We start from the raw sequence: 21775 nt of genomic DNA, 5'->3' as shown, positions 1-21775 counted from the left end.
ATAAGTATTCAAGGAATCCACAGAACACCGCAGGAAAGAGATCCAAAAAGAGAAACTCCTAGGAGCATTGTGGCCAAATTCCAGAGTTCCCAGGTCAAGGAGAAAATATTGCAAACAGCTAGAAAGAAACAATTCAAGTATTGTGGAAATACAATCAGGATAACACAAGATCTAGCAGCTTCTACATTAAGGGATCCAAGGGCATGGAATAGGATATTCCAGAAGTCAAAGGAACTAGGACTAAAACCAAGAATCACCTACCCAGCAAAACTGAGTATAATACTTCAGGGGAAAAATTGGTCTTTCAATGAAATAGAGGACTTTCAAGCATTCTTGATGAAAAGACCAGAGCTGAAAAGAAAATTTGACTTTCAAACACAAGAATGAAGAGAAGCATGAAAAAGTAAATAGCAAAGAGAAGTCATAAGGACTTTACTAAAGCTGAACTGTTTACATTCCTACATGGAAAGACAATATTTGTAACTCTTGAAACTATTCAGTATCTGGGTACTGGGTGGGATTACACACACACACATGCACACGCACATACATAGAGACAGAGTGCACAGAGTGAATTGAAGAGGATGGGATCATATCTTTAAAAAATGAAATCAAGCAGTGAGAGAGAAATATATTGGGAGGAGAAATGGAATGGGGCAAATTATCTCTCATAAAAGAGGCAAGCAAAAGACTTATTAGTGGAGGGAGAAAGAGGGGAGGTGAGAGAAAAACATGAAGTTTACTCTCATCACATTCCACTAAAGGAAGGAATAAAATGCACACTCATTTTGGTATGAAAATCTATCTTACAATACAGGAAAGTGGGGGATAAGGGGATAAGCAGGGTGGGGGGGATGATGGAAGGGAGGGCATGGGGAGGAGGGAGCAATTTGAGGTCAACACTCATGGGGAGGGACAGGATCAAAAGAGAGAATAGAAGTAATGGGGGACAGGATAGGATGGAGGGAAATATAGTTAGTCTTATACAACACGACTATTATGGAAGTCATTTGCAAAACTACACAGATTTGGCCTATATTGAATTGCTTGCCTTCCAAAGGGAAGGGGTGGGGAGGGAGGAAGGGAGGAAGAGAAGTTGGAACTCAAAGTTTTAGGAACAACTGTCGAGTACTGTTCTTGCCACTAGGAAATAAGAAATACAGGTAAAGGGGTATAGGATGGAGATAAGGGCAGAGAGGGATGATAGAAGAGAGGGCAGATTGGCAGACAGGGGCAATTAGAATGCTCGGTGTTTGGGGGTGGGGGGAGAGGACATAAGGGGAGAAAATTTGGAACCCAAAATTTTGTGAAAATAAATGTTAAAAGTTAAATAAATAAATAAAGAAGAAAAAAAAAAGAAAAAAAAGGATGAGCTTTAGGTTACCTTACAACAAATACAAACAAAAAAGATTTGTACCAGAGCCTCAAAATAGTAAAGATAATTCTCCTTCAAAAAAAAAAATCAGATTAATATGAAAGGAAATATATTTTAGGAAGGAAAGTAAAAATCATTTCAAAGGAAAATTGCCATATCAAAAGGAGAAATTTTGGTTTTGAATTAGGTGTTTATATCAAAATAGGTAATTATATCAAAAGATATATATGACTCATTTTCAAATTCAAACTTATAATTTGAAAAACTAATAAATTCTAGATATTTAAATATAATATTTATAAATTGAGCATGTTTTAGGAAAAATATGAGATATTTCCTGAATAATTAAACCATGGCAAATTTTTCTTGATGAAGGTGGTATGTTCCATATCATGTAATATGTTCTGAGATTTTAGTATAATCATTTTCAACCATTTCAGAATCTCAAACACGCAGGTAAACTTGAAAAGGGAGCCAAGGTAATGACTATTTGAAGAGTCTATCAGGAATATAAAGGAATTTTATAATATACCTACCTTCATATAATAAATATTATGACTTCTACGAAACCTCATAATAATTGAGTTCAGTTCTTTTTAGGGTCTCATAAGTGTAACAGATTTTTTCATTCTCTGTAGAGAAGTGAAGGAGAGGGTATTACTTCCTATCCAATTCACAAATAGAGCTGGTATAAGAGTTAAAAATCATAAAGCATGGATAAGTCACTTTCTTTTTCTTTACTTGCCTGGATATATGAATTCAGCCAATAGCTATTTAAATAAAGGTGAAAGATAAATAATTCATTAAAAGATAATATGTTAGTCTTGGTTTCAATATCCATATACATATGTTGTATCAGGTTAAAAAGTTAGAAATGAAGCATTGATCGTTGTAGCCAATGGATTGCAGCTTTTGGGCCTCTTAAAACTTTAGATGTTTGTTACTTTGCTTTGTTTTTAATTTAAAGGGCTTCTGTTATCTTCCTGTCCTGGTGTAGCCAACTACTTGAAATTCATGTAGTTGGAGAATTACCATTTAGAATAAATATAAGGATGACTTAGTGGGATGTCAAAGAAACATAATATTGTGTTGAGGTATTTTTCTAAGAATTGTGTATCTCTTGACTTTTGGTGAGTTCTCCAATTTTGCTAAGGTCTCTCATTTTTTAAATGTGCAAATTTGTATTGCCTGAATTTGATAGACTCCGTTTTCTCAGTATCAGTGGTTTTACCTTGTACATGCTGAAGAATAATTGAAAGGAAAACATTTATATCTGCATATACTTACACACACATATACACATACATATGTACACAGATTAGATACTTGCTTATTTTCCCACTCCTAATAGAACTGGATGATTAAAATTATTTTTGCTCGAAGGAACCAAAGTGCAGAGCTGGGGTTTTTAATATTTTTGCGTGTGTATCATGAAAACACAGTGTCTGGGGGAGGGGGGTAAGTGTATGGACCCCTTCTCAGAGTGATGTTTTTAAAAGCGCACACTAAAATACAAAAACAATTAAATGGAGGACCAATTAGGATGAAATAAAGTTGATACACAGAAAGACAGAGACTTTAAGTTCATGGACCTAGGTTAAGACTATCTTTTATAAAGGGAGAAGAAAATTTGTTGGTGTTTTGGCATGTTTTGGCCTCATCTTGGATGGCTGGGATCTTACGTAAACTGATTTTGGAGAGAATCGAAAGGAGAGCTGTTGACATTTGTAAATTTACTGTTTTTAAATTATGAAAGTAAGCAGATTACTAAGGCCTTGACAGACAGAACTCCTGGGATTCAGTCTTACCTCAAACCTTTACTAGATGAATGATCATGGACAAATCTCTTCCCTTTTCTGAGCCTTGTTTTTCTCAGTTGTAAAATGAGGGAATTAGGCTTGAAGACATATATTCCTTCTCTAAAATATATGCTCCCCTGGAAGCAGAAATGCATGCCTATGTAGAGAGATTGATTCATCTGAAAATTGGTTTTCATTTATAGTTTAAGAATCACATTAATTTTAAAAGATCTTTATTGAAATAATATCAATGGTCTAATGAAATTAGTAAAAATAACCACTTATATCTGTTTCAGAGAAAGAAAGCATTATGTTCAGTATCACAATAAGACCTTTCCAGAAACAGAATGGTCTGAGTAACCCAACTTTGAATAATGAGACAAATGTTAGGAGCTTAAAACTTTTTTTTTTCATTAAAGTCTGCTGTTCTTGCTAGAAATTTTATTTACTTCCTTCCCTCCAAAGATTATAAGGTGCTTAGGGCAAGTGGCAGCCGCTCTTGATTTAAGCAGATTAATGTGTATGACACTAGAACACTTCTGATCTGTGCTTCTTAATATCACCAGGCAATTCTCTATTGAAAAACCAGTTGATGCACACCCTTAAGTATCAGTCAGTGTATATAGCTCATCAACAGTATCTCTCAGGTTCCCAGGAGACTTGTTATTCCCCCTCCTTTTATTGAATCTGATTAGTTAGTTTCAATGGGTTTTGATCCTTCATTGTTAATTCACCAAGCCAGATGTATATGTGGCCTTCAGTCTTAACATTCATTAATGCATTCTCAAAACTAAGACAAAAATAGATTTTTCACATCTGATTAAATCTCCATCTCTTACTGGAACTTCTCTCCCAAGATTTCAAGGAAAGGTATGTGTGTATTATAGACCTGTGAAGTAAGTTTTATTTTAATTCCAAACTGATTGTTTGATTTCTGAAAGTCTCATAAAAAAGTGAAATAGGATTTTAGGGGAACCGCAAACTCATTGCTCCTTCCCCTCAAAAACCATTCTTTTTTCAAAATGCCTTTATCCCAAACAAGAAGGAATGAGATTAAGTCAGAAGATACTTTGATTGTACAGAAGGAAAAAAAAAAAAACTTTGTGAATAAAATGTGTTTAAACACAGGAACTGACTGTCTAAAGCAGGATGCCAAGTTCATTACCCTAAATATTGTCAAAAACAAAATCAATAATTTGTTGATTTGAGTAATGGCTACATTTACTTGCCTAAAGGAAGTAAGCTAGACTGGATTAGATGATCATAGGATTTAGAACTTAAAGTGATGTTGGAGATCACCAGATTCAATCTGTTTTACAGATTACAGAATTAAAGTTCCAGAGAAGTGAAATAAGTTCTTTAGTTTCACACAAGTAACAAATAGTAGAGCTAGGATTTGAACCTGGTATTCTAGAGCCAAATCCATTGCTTTTTTTTTTTTTTACTTTATCACATTCCTCTGTCAAAATTTCTTCCAGTTTTCTGAGTCTGTAATGGAAATGAGTGACAGTGGATTATGATTAAGTATCTACTCTGTTGTGTGTGTGTGTATGAATGTCTGTGTATGCTGAGCTCCTACTTGTGCAAATTATAATACTACATTCTGTAAAATATACAGCGTTGTCCAGCATCATCTCTGTTGTCACAGTGATTATAGTCCAACTGAATAAATAAAATATGTTGAACGACTATTATTACTACTGTTAATTACCATAAATAGTCCTTTAAAGTTTGCAAACAACTTTACATATACTATCTCATTTGGTCCTCACAAAATCACTTTAGTGTTTGAGGCTTGAAATAAACATTTAATTTGGTTTTATTATAAAATTAATGCTATTATTATCCCCATAATCAATGCCTTTTACTACCTCCTTTTTACAAATGAGGAAACTGAGTTTGAGAATGGTTAAGTAATATTCTGGGGATGAGGCTGGGTGTCATACAGCTAGTAAGTGTACTTGTGCCTTCAAGGCCAGCACTTGGTTCACTGTATGCCCAGCTTCCCTTTGTATCTAAAAGGGTCCTAAATATTCACTAGATAATCTGTATCTGTCATTTGCTTTTTTTTTGAAAGCTCAGTTTGAAGCAGGAGAGGAATTGAGATGAATGTTGTACATCTTTTGTTATTCTCTATTGCATCTAGACTACACTTCAACAAAAAGAACCATATATTTTCTCCATGGTTTTTCTCTGTCCAGCAGTTCAAAATCAGTCTAGTCACCATAGAAGACAAGTATAGGATAAGAACCCTAGTGTAGCATGTTGTACCATGTCCTATATGGTTAAATAAGTGGTATGAACCTTCAGTTCCCTGGGAATTTATTTAACAAGACACTAGAAGTGACAACTGTTCATTAAATGAATGAATATGATTTCAGCAAATGGAAAAAACTCAAATCTACCTGAGTTAATTACAGTAAATATCATAGATGAAGTGGATCTAGGTGATTTCTTTGGAGAAGAGGTAGGAGGATTTGGATATTAATAAAAAGACCTTGCCACGGCAGAGGAATCTGGTGAGCAAAGGTATGGAGGCAGGCCAACAGAAGGCATAGTTGGGGGTCCACTGAGTAGACCAGATTGATTAGAATAAGCACTGGAGGAGATAAAGTTGTTGCCTCTGCTCACAGGAGGATAGAAGTTATTACATTGTTGTTTTCCTGTGTTGCTTATTTATAAAGAAAATGGTCACTAACTGAATATCATTGTGTTCAGAATCATACTGAGATATTTGCATGTTTGTGTTGTAGATTTTTCCCTTTTTCTTTCATTTAAATTTTCTAATGAACTACTGTTTAGAATGAAACATATTCAGTTTCCAGTTGTAGCATGGATGCAGCTTGTTAGCATTTTATCACTTTCTGCAAAGTGACCCTACCCCACAGAATTGTTGTGAGGCTCCAACGAAACTATTCATCAAGCTCTCAACACAGTGTCTGGCACAGAGGAGGCACATAATAAATGAATCCTTATTTCCTTTTTGCTTAAGGAGCAACCAACAGGTTTTGTTTTTTTTCCTGAAATACAGGGATGAATCGAAGGTCTTGTTCTGTTATGCAGAAAGTGTTTTGTACACTATAGGAAATGTAATTTTTGACTGTAGGTTATTAGTATAAAGTGAGTAGTTGTATTTGCAAATCATGTGGCATAGTCAAATTTACTTCTGTTGAAGGTTATATTTCAGCATAAGGGCTATATGAATATGCTCCAGTGAAGAAATTGGCTTTAGTTGGGAAAAATAAGTGATGTTTTTCAATTCCAAACACCTAAGAGATGCATTCCCTTGAAGAAAAGAAGGCCAATTGTTATATGAAGTATTTTAGCCATTTTCCAGGCTGAAATAAGACATTTTTAAGGTTCTAAATATGCAGATTATCATTTATAATCTCAAATGTGACTTGCATTATGTGTGAAAAAGAAAAGGGACTTGTGTCTTGGTATCAAAATCTTTTCATTTTTCTGAAGAGGCTAAAAATAAAATACCCTAAATTTCTTCAGTGATATTTAAAAATTATCTTCATGTGTTATCCCAGTTTATTATAGTAATAACCCTTTGATGTAAGGAAGTTATGGTAAGAGTTATTATATTATTACTATCTATTATATGAGATTATTGTAAGTTATTCTAAGGATCTTATAATTGTTATATTCTAAGAAGATATTTGAAATTCAGGGGTCTTCGTCTGATATCAAAACAGTGGTTCAGGAGTAGAGGGCAATGCTAGAACTCTCACAGCCAAATTGTTATTTCACTGCTTCATCATTTTCATGGAATCATGGGATCCTAAATCATAGTGTTCAAGATGATTACAGAGCCAAAAGATAGAAGATTACCCATTTCAGACATACTGAAAGTTAAAGTGCTGGAGGATAAATGACTTGGAGCTGGATAAATGACCAGTCTTCTTTGTTCTACATATGAATTTTCTAGCAGCTATATCTCTAAAATCTCCGAAATCTCCAACAATTCCCTATTGGCACCTTTAAATCCTTCTATTAACAGACACAAATTATGACATTGGATCCCATTTTTCTTCATGTAGGGGATTTCTCCTATTAGATCATGAAGTGGTTTTCTTTGGTTTTACCCCTTGCATATTACGTGGTCAGCAGGTGTCATTAAGGGGGGACAGCTGTATTGCACACTTTATCCAGGTGGTAACTCTATAGGAAGCTAAAAGAATAGGGAATAGGGCCAGAAAACTCAGCTTACAGGTTCTGGGGAACAGACAAGGACAAGGGGCTTTTAATATTTATACCTAAATTAACTGTAGGAATAAGGTTTATCTCCTCATTAGTTTTCTCACGTACTCTGGTGCATTCTGTTCCCCCGCTCCACGGTATGAGCTGGATTTCTATTGCCTGAGATGCGATTAGATAGATTAGATCTGGCCTGTCTATCCTCCTATACCTTATTAATCTTTCATTTACATTGAGATTAGATTAGATTCCATTAGTCAAATCCACTGAAAAGGGTTGTTCATTTTAATATTTATGAACACTCCTCAGTTCTTAAAGTGGATTCTTATTGCCTGGACTCTTAATTGGATCAGTGGATTCTCTTTTTTTTTTTTTTTAAGATTTTCTTTCTAGAGATTAGTGGCACTGAACAACATAAGACATGTCTTACTTGGCTCATGTGTTAAATTCATCTATTTTAATTGTCATCTCTTTCGCCATAATATGAAAATTACCCTTATTATGAAGGGTGGAATGAGAATAAACTGTCTTATAGAAAATTCTCAGTCATAATGGAGCCCTAGAAAATTTATATTCTGTGAATTATAAATAAGTTAATTTGAGATTTCTGCATTAGGAGATAGTGCTTCAAAAACAAAGTATGTTAAAATTGAGGGGCCCCCATTTCCTTTAATGAGTATTTCTTTATTTCTTGAATTATTATACCAAGATCATTGCATTTTTGCATTTGATAGGGAAAAATATGAATTTAGCTGTATCTTATATTAATATTTGAGTGACTATTTGTAATTCATTGCTTTTATTCAATTTAATAAACATTTATTAAGCACCTATTATGGTCCAGGCACTGTGCTAAGGACTAAGGATAAAAATAAGAAGAAAGAAAGACGGCCCCTGCCCTTAAGAAGCATACAATGCAACGAGGAAAGACAATACACTGGAGTCTGGAAAAGCGAGGTGGACACTAGGGAAATGGATACAGCAGGTGGTACCCAGTGCAATAAAGAAGAGAGAGCTGAGAGTCCAATTTCTGCTTTCTATAAAGTAGCACTTTGGGTACTCCACCCTGCAGCCCTCCAATCAGAGGGGAGAGGAGAGTGAGTAAAGAGACAATGCAGTATGATGATATTTTCCCACATATAATACTAAAAATATTCAGATAATTATTGTCAACCTCTTCTTTCATTATTTTTTTTATCTTTTGTTCCAAGGATAAAAGTCCAAACTAGCGTGAGCAACTCAGCATCAACGGCCTTCTTTTGATCAAGACCAAGCTGGGATAAAAAAAAGTGATTATAGTTTTCGAAGAGTTTAGCCAGTGGTGAAAGAGAACTAGATTTGGAAGCAGATGACCTGGAACTAAATCCAGTCTCTGCCATATACTCTTGGACAAGTCATTTAATCTCTTTGACCTTCAAATTTTTCATCAATAAAATGAGGGGATTGAGCTAAATAATCTCCAAGGAGCTCTCTCCAGGCTTTGAATCTATCATCCTAGGAAAAGAGGATTGCTTTACTGTGTCATGAAGTGAATTGAGCCCTTCTATATCTCACCTAATCAATATAGATTTTTAAATATATGCTTATAAAGTTTTTAACACTTTCTTTGTTTTTTCTTGTCTTCCTCTTTATATCCTCCCACCTTGCAACAAAGATATTGCTTCCACTACTGGCACTGGTCTGATTCCCAGAACCAAGGGAACAAAAATATTGAGTGAAATCATGATGATGATAATAGCAACCAACACTGGAATTTATAAAACATTGTTTATCATCAGTTTGAATAAGTTTGTCTTCCCCATTTTTTAGAGAAAATATATTAAAACTTTCTTATTTAAAGAATTCATTGAGAAGTTACCGTAGTGATTAATGCATTTGGAAAGTAGATCAGTGACTACACAATTATTTACAATCACCATAAAACTGAAAGTGATTATTCATTCTTTTTTATTAAAATAAATGATTATCAGACCTGAATAAAAAAAAATACTTGTCTTTCTTCTTAGATTTGGGAACATAAGGATATTAATTTTTCATAATTTAAATTACATTATTATAAAATGACATTGTTACTGAAATAGTAAAATATACTTCCTATAAATTAGATTGTTCTACTTGTATAGAAGTTTAGATATTTGGAGATGTCAAGAATTTTAATAACAATTTTTTTCAAACTGTGAACAAACCACCAAAAAAAAAAGCTGCTAGTCAAAAGAGTCTTAGCACCTCAACAAAGTCACCTTTATATTATAAATTAACTGTAACAAAAGTGTCCTCTCCCCTCTTTTCCCCCACTCCCTTCTGCTGAGACCCATCTACTTTATTAAGGAACTGTTGCTGACATTTGTTCAGAGATTATAAATAGCTTTAAGGCTTTTCAAATAAAGTTATACATTGCCTTCAGCGAATAGTGGGCCTTATACACTGAATAAATCATCAAAAGTATATGCCAACTCTATTTAAAAGGGAGCAATAGTGCAGTGGTTTATTGATTAAACTTGTAGAGAAAAAATTGAATTCAGAGCTTGTCAAGGTTTCTCTACTCCATGTCATAAACAAGAGAGGGAAATCAAATGTGTGTGTTTCCATGGAATTAGCAGACAAGAAGGATGCTTCTTTTGTGTGATGATGAATTTAGGTTTTCCTTTGTTCTGGTGACAAGCTTCACTGACTAATGGAAGAATACTGTAAAAGAGATTCTCTCCAAAGCCCAAGGCCAGTTTTTGAAAACCGAGCGTAAGCAGAATGGAGCTGTGTATAGGATGTTTTGACTCAATTATCAGTCAAAATCCTCTTATACTATTCAGAGTAGAGGCCTAAAAGTCAAGGTATGCTATTCCAGCTTTCGATGCTTTGAGTAGGTTTGGCCTTGACAATTTATAAAAGATTCATTTTAGTGAACTCTGCTGTTTCAAGAAGGAAGAAGTATTATTTGTGTTTTCAAAAGCTCGTAAAAACTGCCTACATAAATTTCACTTTTGAAAGTTGCTATGTTACACTTAGGTAAGTTCTTAAGGACCTGGTATGGATGAAAGTTAGATCTCATTAAGCTTCATGTAATGGAAAATTTCTACATGGTCATTCACATCTGACTGACCTCTGCCTACTGCCCTGAGGGTAAAGGGTATTGGTCAAATGGGAGAACTGGACATAGAGAGTCTGAATGATTCAGTGCAAGGTATGACCACAGTAGACAAGGCAACATCATGGTGTAGAGCGCTAGGCTTTGAATCGGGAAGACAGAAGTCCAAATATTGCATCAGATACTTCACTTTAGCCATCCAAAGTCTCTTAAGCTCTAGCTGAGCCTTAAATTCTCCGTCTATGTAAAATGAAGGGCTTAATGATATATAAGATCCCTTATGATACTATGGTCCTATGAAAAGCTAACCCAAAACATTGAATCCTATGCCTCCATGATTTTGAGTTAATAGTATATATTTGCATATCAAAGATAATGCAATTAATGTGACTGATTCGATTAACAGACAGCCAAATCTTTTGTCCGTACTTTTAAAATTAGGTACGTTCAGTGAAGAGGTGATATTTTATTACAGTATTTCTTTTGGACCTTGCTAATGACTATGTTTTCTGTCTGTTGTTTAAAGAGCAGCCTAGATACGTTTGAAGAGGCTCCTCCTCAGATTAACCACAAAGAGATTTTTCAGCCAAAGCAACTTTCACAGAATATCTATCAGCAGAGAGGGATTGTAATCTCTGTTGGCAGAGCAGAGAACCACATCTACGCTATCTGAGATCTGCAGAGTATTAAAGGGATATTGAACAAATACATTTTGAAAATTGCTCATCAATGTAATACGTTAAACATTTCACTGCCTACTATGTTCAAGATACTGTGCTGGGCACTAGGGATACGAAGAAATAGACTATTATTACTTGGTCTATTTCCAAAGATAATTGGCTGAAAAGGAAAATAACCTTTATGGTCTAAAATATTTATAGCAGCTCTCTTTGTGGTGGCAAAGAACTGGAAATTGCAGGAATGCCCATCATTAAGGCTGAACAAATTCTGGTATATGATTGCAATGGAATACCACTGTGCCATAAGAAACGATGAGCTCCCTGATTTTAGAAAAACATGGGAAGACCTGCACAAAATAATGAAGAGTGAAATAAATAGAATCCAGAGAATAATGCGCATAGTAACAGTAATATTGTTTTAAGAATGACTTTGGGTGAATACGTTATTTTGTCTATTATATACTAATATATATAATATAATAACCCAATATAACTATAAAGGCATATCTCTTTCTTTTAGAAATGATAAATCTGAGATCTACAGAGATTTTATGTAACTTACCCAGATCACACAGGCAATACATGGAAAAAATCACTTTTTGAATCAAGATTCTGATTCCAAATCCAGAATCACCTTTTAATATACCAAAATGTTTATGAAGCAAATGGTATTCACAAAATAGAATAAGTAATGAACACATTTAAAAGACTATGCAACCCTGAGTTGTTAAATGAATTCTCATAATAAATCTTAACAAGCAATATTCTTTGAATATGTGTGTGCGTGCATGCATACACACACACACACATGCATATATACTTCAAGCTATTGAAAAGAATGAACTAATCTACAATAAAATTGTAGTATTTTGGAAACTGAAAGAAGTGTGTATGTGTGTGTGTGTGTTGTGTGTGTGTGTGTGTGTGTGTGTGTGTGTTGGAGTAATAGAGGTGGCTAGATTGAGGAAATCATACTCTTTCATTTTAGGCACAGATCTCAGCTCTTATAGAAACCCACCTATGTCCTATTGGACAAATCAGTTCAACCCTATAAATTTGATTTCTTATGTGAAAAATGATGCAATTGAAGACATAGCAACTACACAACCATTGATCCAGAACTGCAAGGGACTTGGGACCTCATCTCAAGTTCAGCCTTGTAATTTTTGGTTTCATTTTTGTAATTCATTTGTTTTAGTCTCCTCTGAGAAAACTGAAAACTCTAGAAGTTTAAGGGATTTGCACAAGGTCAAACAAACAGCAATTGTCTGAGATGTGATCAGAATCCACATCATCAAATTCTGAAGCTCTTTTTACAGGCAGCTAACTAGTACAATGCATAAAGTGCTGGACCTGAGTTCATATCCTGCCTTTGCAACCTAACGAGTTGCATGTCCTGGGCAAATCACCTCACCTCTGTTTACCTCACTTGCCTAATTTGAAAAATGAAGATAATAGTAGCTTCCACCTCTGGGTATTATTATGAGGACACTTCAAAAATATTTTGCAAATCTTAAAACACTCTATAAAATGCACAACTGTAAGGCATAAATCCTCCCTTAACTCAAAAGTAAACTTTCTGGGTGCTATTATTGAGACTGGATTTAAATTTTGTGTTCTCTTTCCAAACTTTTTATGGTATGGGAGAAATCTCACATTTTAATTAATTAGCTAGTTATCATCTCAGTATCTGAGTATATAACTAATCCTATTTATTTGAAAACATTATAAAGGAAGAAATGGTACTTTATTCATAGGCATACTCCCAGAACCTTGCACACTACCTTGGATGGCACTTCATAAATGTTTTCTGGAATTGAATTTGTCCTAAATAGGGTATTTCAGTTAGGTCAAGCTAAGGAGAGAGAAATGCATTCAGTTCAGCTCACTAATATCCAAGATATAATTACAGAAAATATAAAATGTAAAATAGATGTAGATAGTCAAAAATGTTTTAATGGAACTTGGGATAGTTGGAAAATATATAATTTACAAAAATTTACTAATAATTATTGATGAAAGAATATCACCACCAAGAGAACAGAACATGAGTGAAATCACATGTCCAAACCAAACCTATTTGTAAGACTCTGTGCTAGGCTGTAGGGATACAGAGATTAAAAACGATTCTGCCCCTGTTCTCAAAGAGTTTCTGGTCTAATTGGAGGTGGAGAAAATGGCGACTCATGGCATATAGAAGGGAGGGTGAACTGGAAACCTAAAACGAAGTTTGTTTCCAAAATAATGATGAGCTCGTTGATCTACTGACTTATTGAAATATGTAACCTGCCTGCAACTTAAGGAAAGCCCAAATTGTGAACACTGATTTTATAAAGCTTTTAAGATCTTCTTTATCTGGCTGATAACACAGTAATGAATTCATTCCAGAATATCTGGACTCCAGCCCTACTTTTGAGGAAGTTTGGCTAGTTGACTGTGTGATCTTGGACAAGTTACGTAACTTCTCTGAGCTCCCATTGGTATTTCTGAGGAAGTCAGCTGATCTATAAGATTTATTCAAGTACTATTAATTTACAATTACATCTAAAGATAAAAAGATGTTTTTATGAAAATAACTTAAAGATCATTTTATCTGTTAAGGAAAAGCTGAGATCTAGTTTTGTAAAAGACAGAGGTACTAGGGAAGAATTCTAACAGTAATACGGTTCATCTTCCCTGACTTTGGACTAAGAAAGGAGTAAAAGAGCACTGATTACTATTTTCTAAAACTGTATGAGAACTGAACCCAAACACAATAGCTCTGAGACTCCATAGCTCTAAGATCTTATATAGCTCTCAGCCTTATGATAGAGGGTTCAAGTATGTGTCCAGAGGCAGGCATTCTTCCCACCTAAAAGGCTGTTCTACCTCTCTACTTTTTCTCCCCTTTGTCCCTCAGCATCCTTCTTCTCTTCAGTACATACATTTTTGGAGGGGTCAGGGTATTCTGGATCTGTGATTTCAGTAGCATGAGGAACTCTTTCTTCTGATGTGCCAGCAACCCCTCTGTTTCTTAGAAAAGAAATCTAATTAAAATTCATTTGACTGAACTAGGTGATCTCTAAATTCTGTAAACAAACCAAAAACCCACACACAATACAATTAGCGCATCCTTTGTTGTACATCATAACATCAGAGAAGAAAGGAAAATGAATACCCAAACCCAAGTCCTTTGCTATGAGTTTCCCTAAGTTATTTTTCAACATACTATTGTGCTATAAGAAATGATGAACCAGTGAGTTCTAGAAGGACTTATATGAACTGATGCTTAGTGAAAGGAGCAGAACCAGGAGAACTTTGTACACATCAACAACCACAGTGTGAGAGGAATTTTTCTGGTAGACTTAGCCCCTCATAGCAATGTAAGGACATAAAAAATCCTCAATGGACTCTTGAGGCAAAATGTCATCCACATCCAGAGAAAGAACTAGGGAATTGGATTGCAAAATGAAGCAGACTCTTTTCTCTTGTGTTTTGTTTTGGTTTGGTTTGGTTTTTCTCATGGTTTCTCCTATTCATTTTAATTCTTCCATGCAACATGACTAAGGTGCAAATGTATTTAGTAAGAATGTATGTGCAGAACCCATATAAGATTGCATGCTGTCTTGGGGATGGGGGGGAAGAGAGAGGGAGAAAATCTAAGATTTATGGAAATGATTGTAGAAAACTGAAAACAAATAAATTGATTAATAAAAAAGTTATTTTTCAACAAACAAGAATAGTTCAGTTTTAAAAATTGTGCTGGGCAAGGCTTCAATTAAATAAAAGAATAACAAATAAAAACATAAATAGATGTAACTATATTTCTATTATCTATTTATCTATCTAGTTATCTATCTTTCTGGGATACAGACCTATGATTTCAGTAGTGAAGGGAATGCCCAATGTAGAACCATTTCTTCAGATCAAACATTCACTCCATTATGCACTATGGCTTATGGATGTATTATCTGCCATTTATATATGCAAACACTTGTTGGATCTGTGATTTCAGGAATTCATCATTCATAGAGACTTTCTCTACTACCTAGGTTACAGATGCATTCTGGGTATGTCTTGCTAAGGCCTGAGGCACTGAGAGATGCCTTGCCCTGGGTCCCACAGCTAGAATCTTTCAAAGATGAGATTTGAACACAAATCTTCTTAACCCTAATAAATAGCTTTTTATCCACTATATAATTCTGTCTATCCCTTCCCTCCCCTGAAAAAAAAAAGCAGTAGTTAGATTTTAAATTAAAGAGACAGAGAAGACATCTTAATGTATTTTATTTGGATAATTTAACTTAATCTCAATTTTGCTATGATAACCTCATTGTGGATTAATGTTTAGAATATTTCATTAAGGAGAGTAGTTATAATACATTTTTTTCATGGATTTATCATGATGATCATTTTTATTAAGGCAGTTTCTTTATAATATAATTATTTAATGGATTTGACTGCATACAAATTATTGCCTGTGTGTGTGTAGTGTTACATATATTAGGAAGTGGTATTATTATCCTTATAATGGTATTTTCTATATTTTTGTGTATATACACATATGTGAAAAAATTAAAGTGAGCACATTATATGACACTTAGGAAGTAACAACATTAAAATGAAATTTGAATAACACTTTAGTGTGTCTTATTTATATGTTTGTAGGCTTTAATTTACTAAAATACAAATGCTATCATATTATTCTAAAAGGAATACTGATAAATAGCAGCTGTCATTCACATATCACTTACTATGTGCCCAGCATTATTCTAACTGCTTTATAAATATTCTTATTTGATCCTCATAACAATTCTAAGAGGTGGATGCTATTATTTATCCACACTTTACAACTGAGGAAATAGTGGTTAATTAATTTGTCCAAGCTCATATTGCCAGGTAGTAACTGTTTGAGGCTGGATTTGAACTCTGACCTTCCTGACTACATGCCCAATATTCTATCCACTCAGCCATCAAGCTGCCTTCGAAAAAAGATAGTACTTACATTTTAAAGAGATATATTTATAACTCCCAAATTTAAAAGTAATGGAATATAGATTTAAAAAGATTTAAAATATGTTTTTCATACTTTGCAATGTCTATGAAAAAGAGAGAGGTCCTGAGGTATAAAGCATTGGCTTATTTTGCTTAACTTTACTTATTTATTTCTTTGTTGCTACAGAAGAAGGCTTTATTGGGATGGGGGAATATTGAAAAATTGCCTCACTGGGGGAAAAAAGGCATAAATAATAAATCTGAAAATTATTTTTTTTTAAATGTCCTTGACTAGGAGTTAGAATCCCTGGATATGGGTTTCTGCTCTACCATTGGTGGCTATACGTATGAGCAAGAATGAGTTAATTAAATTCTCACAGCCTCTTTTTTTCTCAGCTCCTCTGACATTGGGATAACATCCCAGGTTGTTTTGAGAAAAGCACTATGAAAACTGTAAAACTTAGATTTCAATGTAAAAAATGTGAGCTATTATTATATGCATAGATACATATATATGTTTATATGATGATGTACATGCTAGCAGCAATCTCCTTGTGTATAACATATAAAGTCGGAAGAAAGAAATTCAAGAAGGAATGAAATTTTATTTTCCTGGTTCAGCATAATTAGAGTGAGTTAATATTGAGGGAAAACAGTTTGAAAATCCTGTAATCAAGATTTGTTTGCAAATGAGTTTTTATTACAAAACAAATTAATTTTAGTAATAAATTATTATTATAAACATATTTCAGAATTTTCATTTTTTGTTCATTCTTTATTTCCATACAGTTCCATTTTTTATACACGGAGCTAAGCTCACAGCCTACCTAACCATTAAAAAAAAAGTAGCTGCTATGCTACTAACAAAAAAAAAAAAAGACAAAGGGGAACAGTAGCGGCCCAGCTAACAAATAAAACCTTACCATGTTCAAATTAATTGAATGCCAGCTGCTGCCTAGAGTGAATTGAGAGACTTGGGGAAATTAAGCAGATATTCAGGACAGATTGGGGGATAATGAAGTTTATCTATATCATAAATAAACTCCATTGTTTGTTCAGTTGAATAGTACTGTAACATTCATAAATGTTTAAAGAAAAGCTGTGTTGCTCCCCTTCTGTATGCTATGTTGCATAGTAATGTAAATACTCACGAATAATGAGAATCCATTCAGGTCATCTCCGTGAATATGAATTTCCATATAACTGGTCACTTAGTGTTCATTGGTTCATGCTTACGAATATGAATTTTCTACTATCTCCAAAACACTATGGAACTGACCCAGCTCATGAATATTAACACGCACACAACTGATCTCTTTGCAAGCAATCACATCCATAAAGATGAAAATCTTGTTAGCCTGTAATAATGAGCCCTGCTTTAGAATGCTGGTCCCAACCCTGCTTTACAATTCACATGGATTTAATTCAATGTTTTCTTTTTTTCCAGTAGAATTGAAATGATAGTGTTTAGGACTTTCTTAAAACACTTTCTAACCTCCACCAAAAATAAAAACCCACACCTGTCTATATTTTTTAACTTTAATCTCATTTGCTATCAGACATTGTAAAAGACAGTACATTATTGCTGCACAGGATCACCTGTCTTTATCCTTAAACTAGACTGTCCAGTCATTATGATAATTTCTCTATTGAAAAGATGCCCGATCTGATCATTTCCTGACATATCATGAACATTCGTCACTTGATTTTATTATCTGTGACATGTACAATAAATTAAAAAGAGAGCTGGCCTCATGTGTGTTATTCATTGTAATCCCTTTTCATGCAGACTTGGCCAATTTAAAGGTAATTTTTAACTAGGTCCGTAAAACTACATCTACAGATGCTTAGAAAGCACACTGTATTATTTTTTTTTCAAAAATATGTTTTTCTACTTTTCATTGTTATCCAGTTTTGAACTTGAGGGGTGATGTAAGGACAAAGGTATTCAGGAAGGAGATAGGATAAGTAATATATCTTAAATATCTGAAAAAATGATGCAGGCCAAATTCTGCTTTGAATCGTTTTCAGTAGTGCTAACAGATTGACAATGAAGTATTCATACACCTTTAGCAGATCTCATTCTTATCAGACCCCAGTGTCTCAATATTCAATAAAATTTGATTCTGAATTGTGTAAACACAGTCATTCACTATGTCTATCGACAAATATTCAGAAACAGCTGGACAACCAACTGGATTCTTTACTTTGTATCTACTTTTGTATGTGTACATATATATATATGTGTGTGTGTGTATGTATATATGCATACACATATATACATATATACCTGCATATATATACATACATATATATCTCCATATATATCTAAATATGTAGTATGGAATTTAAAAAATAAAATAACAAGTGAAGTAAAATAATTCAATAATTTGACAAAAGAAACCCGTAATTCAAGGAATGTTTTTCCTCCTTTGGCTCTTTTGCAGCAACAATTGTGTTGAATGAACTCAACTGGACAAGTGCCTTAGATGATGTTTTCAAAAAAAATCGAGATGAAGATCCTACCTTGCTGTGGCAGGTGTTTGGCAGTGCCACTGGCCTCGCCAGATATTATCCAGGTAAGTTAATTCTCTTAAGTGACGGCACTTTTCACCAATCAACTTCAGTTTGCACCTCTGTGTTCTCTGGGTAAGGATTATCTTAATTCCCAACTTCTGTTACAAGAAAGGGATTGTTAACAATAGAGTTTTAAAAATAGAAATCTTCCTTTCTACGGACAATTCTGTGAAATCTTTTTTAGGCTAAATAATTTTAGAGTGGCATCACCTATTTTAGGTGACAGTTCTGGGCTAAATGGGTCACAGACTATATAGACAGGAGTAATGTAGAAAGATAAGGACCAATAGTGACCATAAGCCCAGAGTGTGAAATTAACATGTTAGCCATTGGAACAAACTAGAGAACACAGATGAATTATAGACAGAGTCAGGGTGAGCAGGTCAAAGTTCCAAGCCAGTCAAGAGCTAAGCATTGCCAACACATATGGGGCAAGTGTGTCTGTATTTGACCAAGCATGAGAAATGGGACACAGAATAGATTTTGACCAGTAGACTTGTAGCAGTGTGATATTGGCTAGAGAGTAGACCTTCGGGTCAGGAAGACCTGGATTCAAATGCTGCCTTGGACGTATAAGGAGCTGTGTGACACTGGACAAGTCACTTAACCTCTCAGTGCTCCAGGAAATTCCCTTATCAAAACAATTTGGGGAATAGTGCCTGATTTGCATTAGTTGAGGGAGTTTCCTCCATAAAAACTCCCTACACTGATGAAATTATGTCTGCTCTTAAAAAAAAATGAAAAGAAAAACTGGGAACATCTTAAAATGTTGAATTAGAATATGGAAGATAAATCCATACATAGCATAATCAGTATGTGACTTGAGTACAGAACTATGACTACTGACTTTTCTCTGCCGTGGTTTCAACATCCATCCTGATGTGGCAGACTGAACTGGTCTCCAGACAGGCAGGCTTCTATACCTGCTGCCAGCAGCAGGGGATAGCTGGCCTTTGGACCATCCTTATATATTGATGAAGGGAAGCTTTGATGCCTTATCCAGTACTCCTCATTTAGGTTAAGTCTACCTGGTGGTCATGTTGCCAAAAGAACGTGCTTCTCCTACTGACTGATGCTGATTATGAAGCCTATGTAGTCTGATCTGCTTGTGGTGACAAGGCTAAACTCAGGAACAGGAAGCAGAAAATGCCTTTTGCTTTGACAGTCTACCCCAAACTCTACTACTCTGGCCTCAAGTGTTACCTGAAATTTTACTTTTAAAGAATTTTGCCTTTTCAGTCTTGAAAACTTTTGAGACTATATTCAATGCAAATAACTTTGATGGAAATCAACACCTAATCAGAATTTTTAGCTTATTGGAATTACTTCTAATGTACAGTTAAAAGCAAAGTTAAAAGTTAAAGGCAAAAAAAATATGGACAGGCATTCCTGCTGGAGTGGAATAACTGCCTGAACTTTGAGTAAGGGAAAAACCAAAATGGGCTATTGGAAGCAGAGTTTGTAGGGTGGACCAAAAAAAAATAATGTCTAAGCATAGGAGGACCTCAGTTTTGCTTACATTTATAAATAAATTGCAAAACATACAGACCAGCTGCTTTTAATATCCTATGCCCCTTAGCCCTTCCATGAGAGTGACATTGAGGGCCCTTGAAAAGGGCTCAGGCTAATCACAGAGCAGGCTGAGGGATGAAAGCTTAGCTAGGAACAGGTTCAGAATTTGTGAACTACCACCAGGGAGAAACAGAATGATGTCTCAATTAAAGAGCTGGAATCAACAACTCTCTGTGTGACTTTGGGCAAGTCCCTTAACCCATGTGAACCTCATTTTCTTCACTGTAAAATGAGATAATTGGACTATTTAGTCCCTACAGTTTCTTCCAACTCTAAATTTATGATCCTACCTCCTACCTCAGCAGTCCTGAGTGGAAGATCTACAATAGCTATGAGACAGGTGCATCACATCTCCTGAAAATTGGACACTGGTTTGTGAGCTATTGTGGTATAGGACAGTGGTGTCAAAAACAGAAATGGGGGCCATTAATCAATACACTTAGGGGGCGACCAGGTGGTACTGTGAATAGAATGCCAGTCCTGGAGTCAGGAAGACTTGGATCCAAATCTGTCCTCAGACACTAGCTGTGTGATCCTGGGCAACTCAATTAGTCTTGTTTGCCTCAATTTCCTCATCTGTAAAATGAGCTGGAGAAAGAAATAGTAAATCACTCCAGTATGTTTGCCAACAAAAAGGAGTCACAAAGAGTCGAATATGATAAAAAATAACTGCACAAAGCCATACCTAAGGATCCTTACAGGCCAAATACTAACTTACAAAAGCACATATTAGCATTAATATTTTATTAATATTAATTATTAATAATTATAAATATAATAAATATTATATAGTAAATAAAATATATTTATAATAATTATGGATATAATTATATTATTATAATAAATGATAAAATATTGTTAATATTAATCATTAGCATTTGTTCTATTGAATTTTCATTATTTCATTAAATATTTCCCAGTTATATTTCAATTTCCTCTGGGTTTCCTTTGGGAGTGTTGCTGACCCTGTCAGACAATTGTGTTTGAGCCCTCTGGTGAAAAGAAAGAGAATGGCTTGACTGTAAATCATAACACCTAGATTTGAGTGTCAATTCTGAAACTTACTTTCTGTATGACTTAACAAGTTATGTAGCATCTCTAATCATCACTTTTCTCATACGCAAAAATAGGATCATAATCCTGCCCCAATTAATGACTCAGTTTCCAAGGATTTAATAAATCTTTTTTGTATACAAGGAACCAAATACAAAAATGAAATACACCCTGCCTTCAATTAATTTACATTCTATTGGTACTTCAAGAAGAAAAAAATCCTGATCTTCAAAATGCTATTTAATTTTGAAATATTTATTGTGATAACATGGATCCAAAAAAAAGAAAACCCTCCACATGTAACACTTCTAGCTATGTAAAAGATATGTTATTTTAGTATTTAGATATGTATATCAGGCATAACATCCACAAAACTTGACTGTCTTTGAAGATTTAAAAACTTTTGGATCAATTTTTATTTGACTGTATTTTTATAGCATTTTATATGTTTCAAATTAAT

At 34.4% G+C, this 21775-nt stretch overlaps 1 protein-coding gene across 9 annotated transcripts in view; it reads left to right on the top strand.

The window, feature by feature from the left end:
* The window catches only part of CACNA2D1 (calcium voltage-gated channel auxiliary subunit alpha2delta 1), a 691308-nt gene that overhangs the window by 521179 nt on the left and 148354 nt on the right, over positions 1-21775 (top strand). For all 9 annotated transcript variants that reach the window (XM_072653215.1, XM_072653214.1, XM_072653213.1 and 6 more), the window contains one exon: positions 18561-18692. In XM_072653215.1, coding sequence (XP_072509316.1) covers positions 18561-18692 — 132 coding nt within the window. The remainder of the gene's footprint in view (positions 1-18560; positions 18693-21775) is intronic.

Source organism: Notamacropus eugenii, chromosome 3, assembly GCF_028372415.1.
Source record: "Notamacropus eugenii isolate mMacEug1 chromosome 3, mMacEug1.pri_v2, whole genome shotgun sequence".
Taxonomy (NCBI): domain Eukaryota; kingdom Metazoa; phylum Chordata; class Mammalia; order Diprotodontia; family Macropodidae; genus Notamacropus; species Notamacropus eugenii.
Note: the sequence above shows the minus strand (reverse complement) of the source record. Positions and strands in the feature narration are given on the sequence as shown.